This window comes from Hermetia illucens, chromosome 2 (assembly GCF_905115235.1).
Source record: "Hermetia illucens chromosome 2, iHerIll2.2.curated.20191125, whole genome shotgun sequence".
In the NCBI taxonomy this organism is placed as follows: domain Eukaryota; kingdom Metazoa; phylum Arthropoda; class Insecta; order Diptera; family Stratiomyidae; genus Hermetia; species Hermetia illucens.
In genome coordinates this window covers 140,999,968-141,012,103 of record NC_051850.1, presented here as the reverse complement: position 1 = coordinate 141,012,103, position 12,136 = coordinate 140,999,968, and the positions used below count along the sequence as shown (strand labels likewise).

The 12,136-nt window shown below is 42.6% G+C and overlaps 1 protein-coding gene across 1 annotated transcript; it reads right to left on the bottom strand.

Annotated features, from left to right (window-relative positions):
• Positions 1–493: 493 nt before the first annotated feature.
• LOC119648947 (protein I'm not dead yet-like) lies at positions 494–8,438 on the bottom strand. The gene is made up of 13 exons (XM_038050862.1): positions 8,306–8,438; positions 8,135–8,251; positions 7,927–8,075; positions 7,750–7,864; positions 7,627–7,691; positions 7,444–7,569; positions 7,248–7,370; positions 6,978–7,187; positions 6,824–6,918; positions 6,667–6,753; positions 6,412–6,605; positions 6,215–6,352; positions 494–745 (listed from the first exon to the last, which is right to left on the bottom strand). The coding sequence occupies exons 2-13, from the start codon at positions 8,219–8,221 to the stop codon at positions 605–607; spliced, it is 1,530 nt and encodes a 509-aa protein (XP_037906790.1). The 5' UTR covers positions 8,222–8,251; positions 8,306–8,438; the 3' UTR covers positions 494–604.
• Between the last annotated feature and the right edge of the window lie 3,698 nt (positions 8,439–12,136).

Here is a 12,136-nt window from a genome sequence, read left to right as displayed (position 1 = left end):
TGTGGATTTCCTCTCCAATAGAACCTGGTACGTATGCTTCGACCATCCTAAGTTTTTCCTCCATAATCTTCCTCCATGGCCTACCTTTGCCTGCTGTAAATTTCCCCACGCATACGGTATCCCAGACTCCGCCACTCCTGCTCCGCTCTCGGCGACAATGTCCTTCCCGATTGAAATCAACATCGAAGTCGATTGCTGGATGAATATCCGATAAGAGGTTTTACTTGATAGGTCTGAAACTAAGTGTTCAGCTTGATTTTCATGCAATTGAATCTAAAAGGTATGCAGAAAGAGCTTCCGAGTGTCCTCCCACCCACTAATACACTCTCTTGGTATTGACTCGTACCTCCATTCCAAGATGGGAGATCTCTCGATAAACGCTGGATTAGACTGCTTGAGACGTGTTTCAATCAGTACTGCATAGTACTTGGCAGTTACTGGGTGAATTATTAATAGTAATAAAATGTTGACGTATCAAAAGATAATGTAGCTCTAAAATAACGCTTTATTAATTTATCAACGCGGTGAAATAGGCATCCAACATAAATTTGAGCAGTATGGACTTTTTCGACACTTTCCTGGGTTTGCCAAGCTTTATCGTCACCTAGAAGGAGGTCGAATTGCCTTTTTTCGTCGCCCATGGTGGAAATTTACTCATTTCTGGATAAATGACTAGTCCGTACGTTGGGAATGTTATCCAAATCAATAGAAGTGTTATGATGGTGGGTCCGATTCCAGCTATAGACTGCGAAAGGAAGTATCACAAATTAGTTTTTGGAAAACGGAAAAGCAACATGAGTTTAACGATAAAGAAGTCGGAAATCGGGAGCTGTAAAAGATTTTATGATTTTTTAAAGTAAGAGATCTTTAGGTGGAAAATTTCCCACTCTTTTATGGTCTATTAGAGAGCAGTGAAATTATACGAAAAACACAATTTTGACCAACTGTAACTTTCTAAATTATAGTAAGATTTGCTCTAAACTTTTCAATGTGATGGCCTTTATCATGACCAGGAGGTACTATTATGATTTTTTTTCATGTTTTTCCTTAAATAGTTTCTGGGAAGGAGTCCTGACTCATTTCTACCTTTTGAGTTCCCATTCAACTATTTCAGAACCGATACTAAAACTAATGCTTTTTGGAGAAAAAAGTGATTCAAAGAATTATATCAATAATAAAAAGCGAAGACGGCTTCATGGTTTCGTACCAGGGCAAAGGCAACCCATCAGACCCCCGCTACTCAGAGAGGAAGTATATCTGTGCATCAGTCTATTGAAAACATGATGAGAGCGATTAGCACTCTATACAATAGTAGCAAGGATAAAATCCCGCGAACAATACACAGACGACGTGGTTGTCGCTTCTTTAAAACTCAAAATGCAGTAAAGACGAAGTAAACGATTTTTTCCTATCCTTGGATGCTAAAAAGGTGATAAAATATACACCAACTTTCTGTGGAAGATCAAATACAACCCCAAGCTGGCAGACCTTGGGAAAACCTCAATCTACAAAGACGTTTTTATAAAGGAAACTTCAACGCTGCAACAAAAGGTAGAAAAGTACTATAAACAACACGCGTTAATAACAGCCAAAGGACATTAAAGAAGTTGCCCCAAAGAAAAACATCCATGAGATCTTGAAAAAAAACAATTCAAAACCGCCTGAATTGCAATAGTCTCCTCTATTGGGTTTAAAGAAGAAAATAAATCGCGGCACCCAAATACCGCGATTCACGAAGGTATCTTGGATACTTTCGAATAAACGGCAAAAACAACGCTGAAGTTGGCGAATTGTCAAAACATCCCTGCGTCAAATGTCTTGAGCTTGGCCACATAGCAACATTATGAACTCGTGACTGCGAAGGTACAGACAATGTGGAGGAGAATGCCTTTACAGAATACAAAATTGAATTTGAATGTATGCTTTGCAAAGGTAAGGAGAGTGTTGACTATTGGGACCCCGCTGGCAGCAGAAGATATCCAATGTTTAGGATACCGCTGAACAAAATGAGGTTGATACAAATCAATCTCGAAACCACTGCGAGAGAGCTCAAGGCTTACTTTTCCACAAACCACTATGGGAAGGAAATCTAAGTGGCTCTGAGCCCATATTGCATTGGCGATGGAATTCTTAAGGAAGGCATTTGTATCTACGGTTTTTGTGTTCCACCAAACACAATGGAGGCACAATATGGGAAAATACTAGCTGTGTTGGTTTTGGAGGGTAGAAGTCAAAATCTTGTAGACATGTCCATGCATCGACAACATGGATTGGAGTAGTCGAACTACAAAGAAGAACATACATCAAAAAGGGGCAAAGACGGCTACGATTCCGTACCAGGGCAACAACCGGCTCGCTTCGATCACGCTGCTTCCAGGGCAAAGGTGAGGCAGCGTCTGATGAGTTGCCTCTGCCTTGGTAGGTAGCTGTCTTCGTCCCTTTTTGATTTGTAACCTTTAGGTGTTAAACCCAAAAAGAGAAGACCGTGGAATATAAAGAGTGGCGGCAAGTTGCTCTCCATTTAGTCTGGCCGACATGAAGTGGATACGGACTTAGGACTTCTCAATCCCTAAACAAAAGAAAAACATACATGTTTTGCTTGAGACATTAATGGAACTACATCTAGGAGTTGTCAATGTACCTACTTTCCGGCGGACAGGCGCCGACTTTCCGGTCGACCATTGCTTTCGAGCAAAAAGACTCAGTCAGTGGAAAAATAGAAAATGGACAAAAAGTGAAACAAACGCTGAAAATTTCCACTCATCAGGGTGGAAATTTGTAAGAGATTCGATGATAACAAAGCTCCCAGCTTCGAGCTCGCTGTTAAGACTAGACCAGACTGGTTTATCAGCGTACCTAAGGCACGTGAATCGTAAGGAGTTTTGAGAGAGGCGGAGAATAATTTTGCTACCGGGGCCCAATGCTCAACGTATCATCATACCACATGATAGGCGTTCTACAAATGTTAGGGAAACAACTTTACAGCAATCTATCCGCTATCATCGAGTATGATGGCGTATCGGCAGGTTCGTCGAAAGAAGGTTGCGAATGTGGTGATTCGCCCCGGTTGACAGCTTTTTTCTGACAGATATAGTATTGAAGTCAACTCAAGTCAAACTGTTTTCCAGCATTTGTTATGCCGTGATGCTTCTGGATGTTAAATTTGCTTTTAATTCAGTCAATTGGGCATATGTAGAGTGTTAATTGGCTAATTACTTAAGTAAGCTGCCTGAAGAATACATCATCACAACAGTAGTCCTACGAGGCTCCGTGCAATGACGTGGTCGTCTTGCCGTGCCAATAGAGGTTACTACTATGTAATTCAAGCACGCTAATCGTTGTGAAACAAAATGAAGATGTTGAACTGTATGATAATGCCATCAACTTCATTCAAATGAAACTGTAAATGCTCAATGTTAACTGAACAAAAGTTGAAAACGGTCTTGGTTTCCAGCCGTGAAAATAGAAATACGGCTAGTTTGCAGGTCGTTGCGACACCATCATTTTTAAACCGATTCTCAAGTGTCTACTGGTACTGGTGGCAAAGTGTAGTTTTAAGATATATCTGTATATCAGCTGATACCAAAGGAGGTTCCAATGGAATCAGAGGCATGACTCCCTCAGCTCGGCTGGCATCACATGCCCCTCTTTTTTTACTACGCTTTCTTCCATGAAGAAATGGTTTAGCCAGGCCAGGGAGACCCTTTTGATTATGGCTCCGAAATCGAAGCTAAAATGCGGCTATCAATTTACGACCCCATTTATTTATTATCCAAGAAGGCGGCAATTACTAGCATACCGCTGCTCAATATTAGAGACCCGAGATGCAACCACAGATTACTCGTGGCTAGAGTGGTTCGCATCATATTTTCGTACACAGTAAAGCTCTGAACCTGGATGCCGGGATCAAGAGGAGAGGGTCAGCACCTTACCTTGCCATCCGCTAGCCATAAGAATTGATGAAGCGCTTTTCGATCGTGGTATTCGAGTCACGAGTAGGTCGGATCCACGCGCGCTATCAAACAGGTTGCTTTTTTATTTTTCTAGACTTTCGCCAAATCCACACGATATTCCCCACTTCACCTTTCAGGTTTTGGTACCTTTCCAAAGCATCGGATCAGGGAAACGCGAAATTTTGTTACTAGCATGCAAGAGATTGAAGTTTCAAAAAGACCCCCCCCCCCCCCACATTCACGAGCCTGCCACAGAAACGTTCAACCGGGTGTCATATCCCTCGACCCTCATGTTTAACTTAGCCATTTTTTTAGGTTTCGGCATTGCTCTGATTTCATGAATGATACCTTGTCATCCCGCGTTTCATTAGTCATTATAGAAAACAACCGGAAGAAGGTGAACATTACTTATCATTAAGATGCATTGAGGGTGTGAAGAGCTTTTAGTACAACCTTAAGCGAGGTATCAGGTATTATTGACTTTGGATCTCGTAATAACTAAGATGCACTTTCTGAACGAGAAATATAAAACGAATCACCCGAAGACTGTACTAAATACAAAAACGCAGCAATACAGGAACCATGGTGGCACCCATGTTGGGATGACTCGCAAAGGGTTGCTGGACTCTTACTTTGTATTCCGGTATTGAGAAGTGGATTTATTGATCGGCACGGTGACATGAACTTCTACTTGATGTGGCATGGTGGTTAGGAGCAGTATGTATATATACTGATTCGGGTTGATCGATTTTCCCTACTGCCCTGAATATAGTAGTACACCTATTTGGGAAATAAAAGGGAACAGAATTTCGAACAAATACTGAAGACAGAAGGAACGGTAACGGCAATTCAGGCAGAGCTGGCGAAGGCCGTTAACGGCGAACTTACCGGTTACGACTTTCGACTATCGTACTAGGACACAAGCTAGTTTTTGGAATGTGCGCACCTGTCTCCACCATGCTATCGAGAGCCTCCAGAAAGCTCGCTTTCTCTAACTTGAGCCACGGGTCCAGCGTTATAAGCTGGACATTCTGGGGTAGGGTTAGATGTTAAATGTTCGGCTTCTTGTGGATGAAAAGGCTAGCCTTCGTTATGACTTCTCTGCGCCTTGTTATCCGAGTATTTTAGCAAATCCAACGAATGAATGGGAATACATAGCGCAGAAGAGTGGAGAAGTAGTGTAAGTTTCTCATGAAGTCTTCGAAGCAACTGAAACACATTAAGCAAGCCATTAACGATGGCGCGCAAGTTTGATTAACGGGCTGTGTCCCATTGGGTAACTGATTACAAATAATGGTACCATTTCCACCAAACTGTCCATATCCAATTTGTTCTTTGAACACCTCAGTCCGCCACGTGCCATTTTACAAAACTTTACTTATCCTTAAGCTGACTCGTGGCTCTCCACCAGAGCTCGATTGTGCGCGTGGAGAAGTTAAAACCTGGTGATGAGTGCCGCAATCAAGAGGTATGATCCCGGATAGATTATATTCTCCATCGGCGCTTCTGAAACCTCAGCTATTCATGAGGCGCGACCTTTCAGGTTCCCAGCCGGCCTTGTCAACCTCAGGCCATTTGGGGGATGAAGAGAGAGTTTTATCTCCATCTTTAGCTCCTGTGTTTACTTCCAGAAGGTACACGCGATATCACATGTTTCTTTGGTTTTTAGGTTAAGATGCAGATCCAGGCATCGACTTAAGGACACGTGAGGTGTTCAAAGTACCTTTACACCATTCCCCATATTCTCGAACCCGTCTAGCAAAGAGGCGAGTAAGCGCGTTTCAATGGGATACTGCAATGCTGCAGTATTTGCGTTCACACCTTACCGGTCAATACGAGTATCATCAAACTTTTTGGATCTTTGAGATAACTCTCCCCTCTTGACGGACTTTGGCCAACCAGGATGGTCTTTTGGCCATCTCCCAATCCTTATAGGTTATAGCAAAGTACTAACCGAAACATGCTATTTCATACCCCAAATGGCTTTATTCAGTGAAAAAATATACACCCTCTTTTGCCTGAATTGGAACCACCCTTAAATGCAACATAGAACGATATGGTTCATTGCATGAATGAGAGTTCAGGGTTCTAACTTCACACCAAATTTCGTGCCAACGGAAATCATCGTTTTTGAGGGAAGTGCTTGTGACGGACACACAGATAGACAGAGAGCAAACCTATTTTGATAAGTTTTCGTTTTTCACAAAATACGTGGTATCCTACGCTCCCTATTGGAACAGGAATAAACTTAAATACTTTACCATTTCCTTTGTACGAATATTGGCATAGCCTGCAACTAGCGCATTCGGTGGAGTGCCTACTGGTAAATGGAAGGCATAACTTGCAGTTATTGCCGCTGGCATCATTAAATAAAGGGGATGAATTCTTATCACCACAGCCTGAAAATTTATGGATCCCAGATTACTTTTTCTATCCACCGTAGTTCACCAAAACCTACCATCTCCGCCAAAACTGGAAGTGTTATATTAGCTATAGCAACATTTGATGTAAATTCCGTCAGGAATTGGATTGAAAGGAGAACTATGAACAAAATAGCCAACGGCGGCAATGATTTCAATCCAGACAATGCATTACCTAAGAGCTCCGACATCCCCGACGACGAACTACCCTCTGCTAGGGCGAAACCACCGCCTAAAATATTAAAAATTAGTAAATGTCAAGTCAATTTTGTCCGAAATTTCCTTAGGTAGACCTAGCAGAAACACCAAGCTCCACGGAGTATGTGTATGGACAAACCCCCAAGTTATCAGTCCTGTAGATGGCTTTTTAGGTAATTTTTCTGAAATTTGATATGGTTTAAAGTAGATCTATTATGGTTAAAACCTGGTTAAAGGTAAAAGTATAATTACCTCCTCCGCGACAAAATTTGAAAAAGCTCCACACAGCAGGAATCATGAACAATGCGATAACGATAAATATTGCTGGGGTTGCATCTTTAATCGACCTGAAAAGGCAAGTTATAAGGGGATTGGAAGAATCGATGGTTTTTTCCATTTTTTTTACGTTTTAGGGGCTATTACATCAGCCCATCCTGGAAAGAAGCCCGGCGAACGAGAAAAGTATAGAAGTATAGATAAAATGAAAAGGATAGCAACGAAAATTTCATGGCTTCTAATTGGCCCAAGGTCCTGGTATCGCTTGGCAATGACTTCTTTTGCCGCTTCTTCGCCAGCTGGACCCACATTCGACGCCTTCGCATCTTGACTTTTTGGCCTGCAATAAATCATTGTATGCACAGTTTAAACCTATTTCAAAGTATTTAGTTAGTTTCACCTAAACATTCCTGCAAATACTATCTGCAAATATAAATACGTCAAGAACGTAGCGGCAAGCATTGGTGGGACATTATAAAATGTCCATCTAGGGAAGTCAATACCGGGAGCAGCGGGAAAGCGACTGAAATTGTTTCGAATGATTGCAGATTAATAAGCTTTCAACGAATCAAAGTAGTAGAAGCGACAAGACTAACCTCTCATAAATGCCTTTAAAGGTTAAATTAGTGCCCGTTCCGATTAAGGATCCTAGTCCTCCAATCGACGAAGCATACGCAGCGCCCATGAAGTAGCACACAGACGTCCGTGATGGATTTGGTGGCCTGAGGAAATCATATTAAAGGTTTTGAGATTCAGGCCATCTGCCGGATTGAACTTACTCATCAGAATCTTCAGCAGCTTCTTCATCAACCTTCTTGTCTGTGTAGAATTGGCCAATTCCTTGCTACAAATTAAATGTGAATAGTGAAGCCTATTAGGACAGTAGCGTAAATTTGGCCTACTCGTTCAAGTTCCTCCAAGATCGCAACTATGATTGGGCACATCATCGCCGTGGCTGCTGTATTCGAAATCCACATAGAGACAAACATTGTGACCGACATTAATCCTAAATTTAGTCTGCAAATCAATGAAACGGTTATTTGCAAGGATGGCAACAAATTCACGGGAGCTTATCTTACCTCGGCTGGCTACACCCCACAATGGAAATTACCTTCAAGGCTATCCTATTATGCAGATTGCAAAACTCGATAGCCAGGGCCAAAATCAGGCCTCCGATAAACATTACGTTGGTTTCCTTGAAGTAACACATAGTCGTCCTGTTGGTGTCCTGCAAAAATGATTAAAATTCGATTCGAATTGAACTGTGGGAGAAACGTGCAGCATCACCAAAATCCCTAGGCAAGGAAACATCACAATCGGAATCATGGATGTAACGGCCAGCGGAAGCGCTTCTGTAACCCAATAAATCGCCATCACCAGCACAATGTATAGGCACCGAAAAGCCTATGGGAAATACAATTGAACCAAGAAAATTACAAAAGAATTAACTTGCGAAACCAATTGATCATCCGGATTTATGAAAAGGACAGGTAGGAAGACCAATGGAGCGACCACAAGAATTATTCCTCTCCAATATAATTTTGCGAACAGACCGCACTTCTGCCCACCAGTGAGCTGCCTGCAAAAGAAAGGCTTAGGAAGGAAACCAAGTAGTTTCGAATAGCAAAAATGTACTGAGGTTCCTCGTCTGCCATTTCTGCATGGGGAGCCCTAAAAAACGTTCACTTTAACATAAAAATAATCTAAACCCTCCTCAGAAACGTGCTGCTACTTACCTAAGGTCTCAATCTCCTTTTAATCCCCACCTTCAATCAAAGTCAATCTCGGCTTGATCACCACCTTCAGCCGAAGGATACAGCTGTCCTTATTGTGTTAGAGAGGTCCCTGATGGATAATTGAAATATAATACGGCAACAAAGGTTTCTACACTTCTCCCTGGTGTGGTTATAGCACTGATAAAAATCTGAAACCGCATCTTGTAACGCTATTTATGCCAAAGCACTAAAACTAATTCGAACATGAGTTTTTACCTAAACAATTAACAGAATCGATTTTTGAATTTAGGTACAATAGCTTTTTTCGCACTCGAGGTTCCAGGGCTCTGCTTAACAATCGCCCATTCGCTTCGCCTTGACATTTACAGGCATTACACGCTATTAAATTTCTGAATTTCAATTTATGGTTTCGGTTTTAGAATCGGAAGGATTGGCCTGAGAACCGGTGCACATTGATTGGGAACGAAATTGGCATTAAAATCACCACGCAGTCAACAGAGAAAATTCACTTGGTTAATTGACATTTGCTTTATAAAAAATGAGCGCCTACTTTGGTCTGATGTCGTGAGAAGAAAGCCAATATTTTTTAATTAAATATTTATTATTTGATTCCACCAAACATAGGAAGCATCGAATAGACATCCACTCTTGATATTAACAAATAATATTAATAATTCCATATGAACACTGAGATATTTGGCTTAGTGTTTACTTTTGTTTAAGATCGACCCTTGATCAAAAAACTATAGGAATTAATTCAGATAATTTAAAATCCAAGATGATTTATCAGAGTCGTTTTTCCCACCACCAATCCTCGTAACACTTTCTATGTTTTTGTGTAAAACCAACTGGTTGGTTGGTTAATTGTCTGAAGCTATTGTCACGAAATTTGGAGAAACCTTTTGTATTCTTGATTGAATTTAAGCAGGGGGAGGGGGGGATATGGCCATGTCAAATCAAAGGATTCAATTAGTACTTTTCGGAATTGAACCAACTTTTAATATCGGTTGAAAAGTGAGGAAGTTAGCAAATCTCGCCCCCAGATCTTATCCAACGGAAACATCTGAAAAAAAAGTCATGATAACATATCAGTATCGAATCTCAGACTCAAAATATATCCCATTCCAATATATGCCCAAATTAGTGACGTTATATTTTCGCCTACCAGGGAAGGACCGACGATTTCTCTTGTCATTACCCGCCAACGATCAAAGGGTAGGGGAACCACCTGCCAAACCAACACCAACATCTCTACTACCAAACTCTATCTCCGCAAAGATAGAAAGCAGTCCGTAGACAAATATGAGGCTTTCTTGACGGAATCCAACCAAATTGGTCACGTGTTAATATATAGAAAGCCGGCACCTCTCAACTTCTATAAATGTCAGAATATAATATATAGGGGGGCTAATAGAAACTCAGATGACGACACCACTTCGAATCCCCTCTGGCAAGCAGATTAAAATGACCACTAAAGCCATGCATAACAATATCCTCCGTAATAATAATAATATGTACAGATAATATATGTATTATATAATATAATATAACTCCACCGTAGCCCGTCCCAAGCCTGGTTGTGAAAGGAGGAAGAATGGATAGCTTCAGCCTGAATGGCTGTACGCGTCTTAGGGGATAGATGAGGAAAGTGCAGGAACTTTGCAGTCTTGCAGATTACTCACTGAGGAAGCTATCACCACACTTGGCGTAAAATGCAAACCCAAAAAGGAAGGAGAGAGGGGAAGGAAAAATTGGAGGTCCGGTAAGGGTAACTGGCGGGAGTCGTCTGACTTGGTGGCTGGGTCGGGCTCCCGTAATAGACAGCACTCCCCGAAACCGCTAATCGTGGGGAGGTTCGACGTCTAGGCGCCTTGATGACCAGGAGCATTCCTCCGCCTGCTGTAGCTGTTTAGCCACAATCTGTGGTGACCACTTCAGCAGGTTCGCGTAGACAGCGAATAAAATGGGCTGAAGAAATGAACTTCTTCCTCATCCGCTCCTACTACGAAATAACGGCGGGACGGGTACAACATCTTGCAGCAACTTATTGCACCAAAGATTCTTTGAGCGTTTGCCGCAATTCGCGCACGTGACTGTGCAGCGAGTCGCAGACCATACCGCTTTATTACTCGCAGCGACACAATCCCAGCCATCATTAGGGAGCGTGTTCGACTTGAGGTCATCACGGGGACTGGTGACCAAGAGTCGATGGAGGCAGAGGCAGTGGCATCAACAACACCACGCCGCACTGCAGTGAACAGTCTCAGCACTCGCCGAAGCACTTTTCTCCACCATCCAGCTGAAGTCCTCGCTGAGGTTCGGGACGAATTCCAAAAACTGTGTACAGAATTCTCGAAAATGGATCCTTTGCAGGTATTCCCAGGCTCTATGCATCTCCAGCTACTCCGAGAATTCTATTTCAAATCAATGATGAGATTGCATCTCCACTGATATGTTGGTGCTACAACTATAATCACTTGTCTATTGTGGTGCAGTTACGGCTGTCAGATTGCACGGTCAGACGATTCACTTTCGCGTTATTGGTTTGAGTAATCGAAGAGATCCACCATGGAAAATTCGTCTAGAACGTCTGTGGGGCTCACTCAGGCAGGACATTGATAGACTGATTCAAATCAACTTTAACAATGCCAGCAGACGGATGAGAAATAAAGTACAAACGGTATACCGAAACTATGCTATCCCCATCGAAATACCCGAAATTCTGAACACACTAAAGACAGTACACACAGTACAGTACAGCTTTCGGTGACGGAAGCGAACGGGTATTAGAGTGGAGTTTGGAGGTTACTAGCCCAGCATGCTAAGCATGCTGAGTGGATCACCGCCGAAGGCACTCGCCATGCCAATACGCCTGGCATGAATTTTGCGGATGTTACCGAAGAGGAAGTTCGACGAACCATAAACAGCTCGAAGAACTGAAGGGGCCCAGGTCTGGATAGGGTGCATGTCTGATATAAGAAATTTATCATCGTACACAGTCGGTTGGCACGCAGTATAAATGAGGTCATTAGTCGGCCGGAGGAATTTCCACCCTTCCTTACTGCGGAGATTACCTACCTTATCCCTAAGAAGGACACCGTGCAGAACCCCGCAGACACAAGGCCGATTGCTTGCTTACCAACCCTCTACAAATTCATAACTTCCATTATTACTGGACGGGTCAATACGCACCATGCGACCAACAACATTCTGTCCGAGGAGCAGAAGGGGTGGCGAGTCGAGTCAAGCGGTCGCAAAGAGAAACTCAATATCCACTAGGTAGTTGTAGGACAAGCAACTAGAGGCCAAACAAACCTCTTTAGTTACTATCTCGATTATGCCAAGGCTTTCGACAGCGTACCGCATACCTGGCTAATCGACGCCCTACGTCTATATCAGTCAGTCTTGACAGGGTGGCAAACTGCCTTATCAGTGCGTTCATCTGTGGATGCTAATACCACAGAGCCCATCCATATATGCAGAGGCATCTTCCCGGGGGATTTGTTGAGTCCTCTTTAGTTTTGCATGGCACTGAACCCCCCTTCCAAGGTTA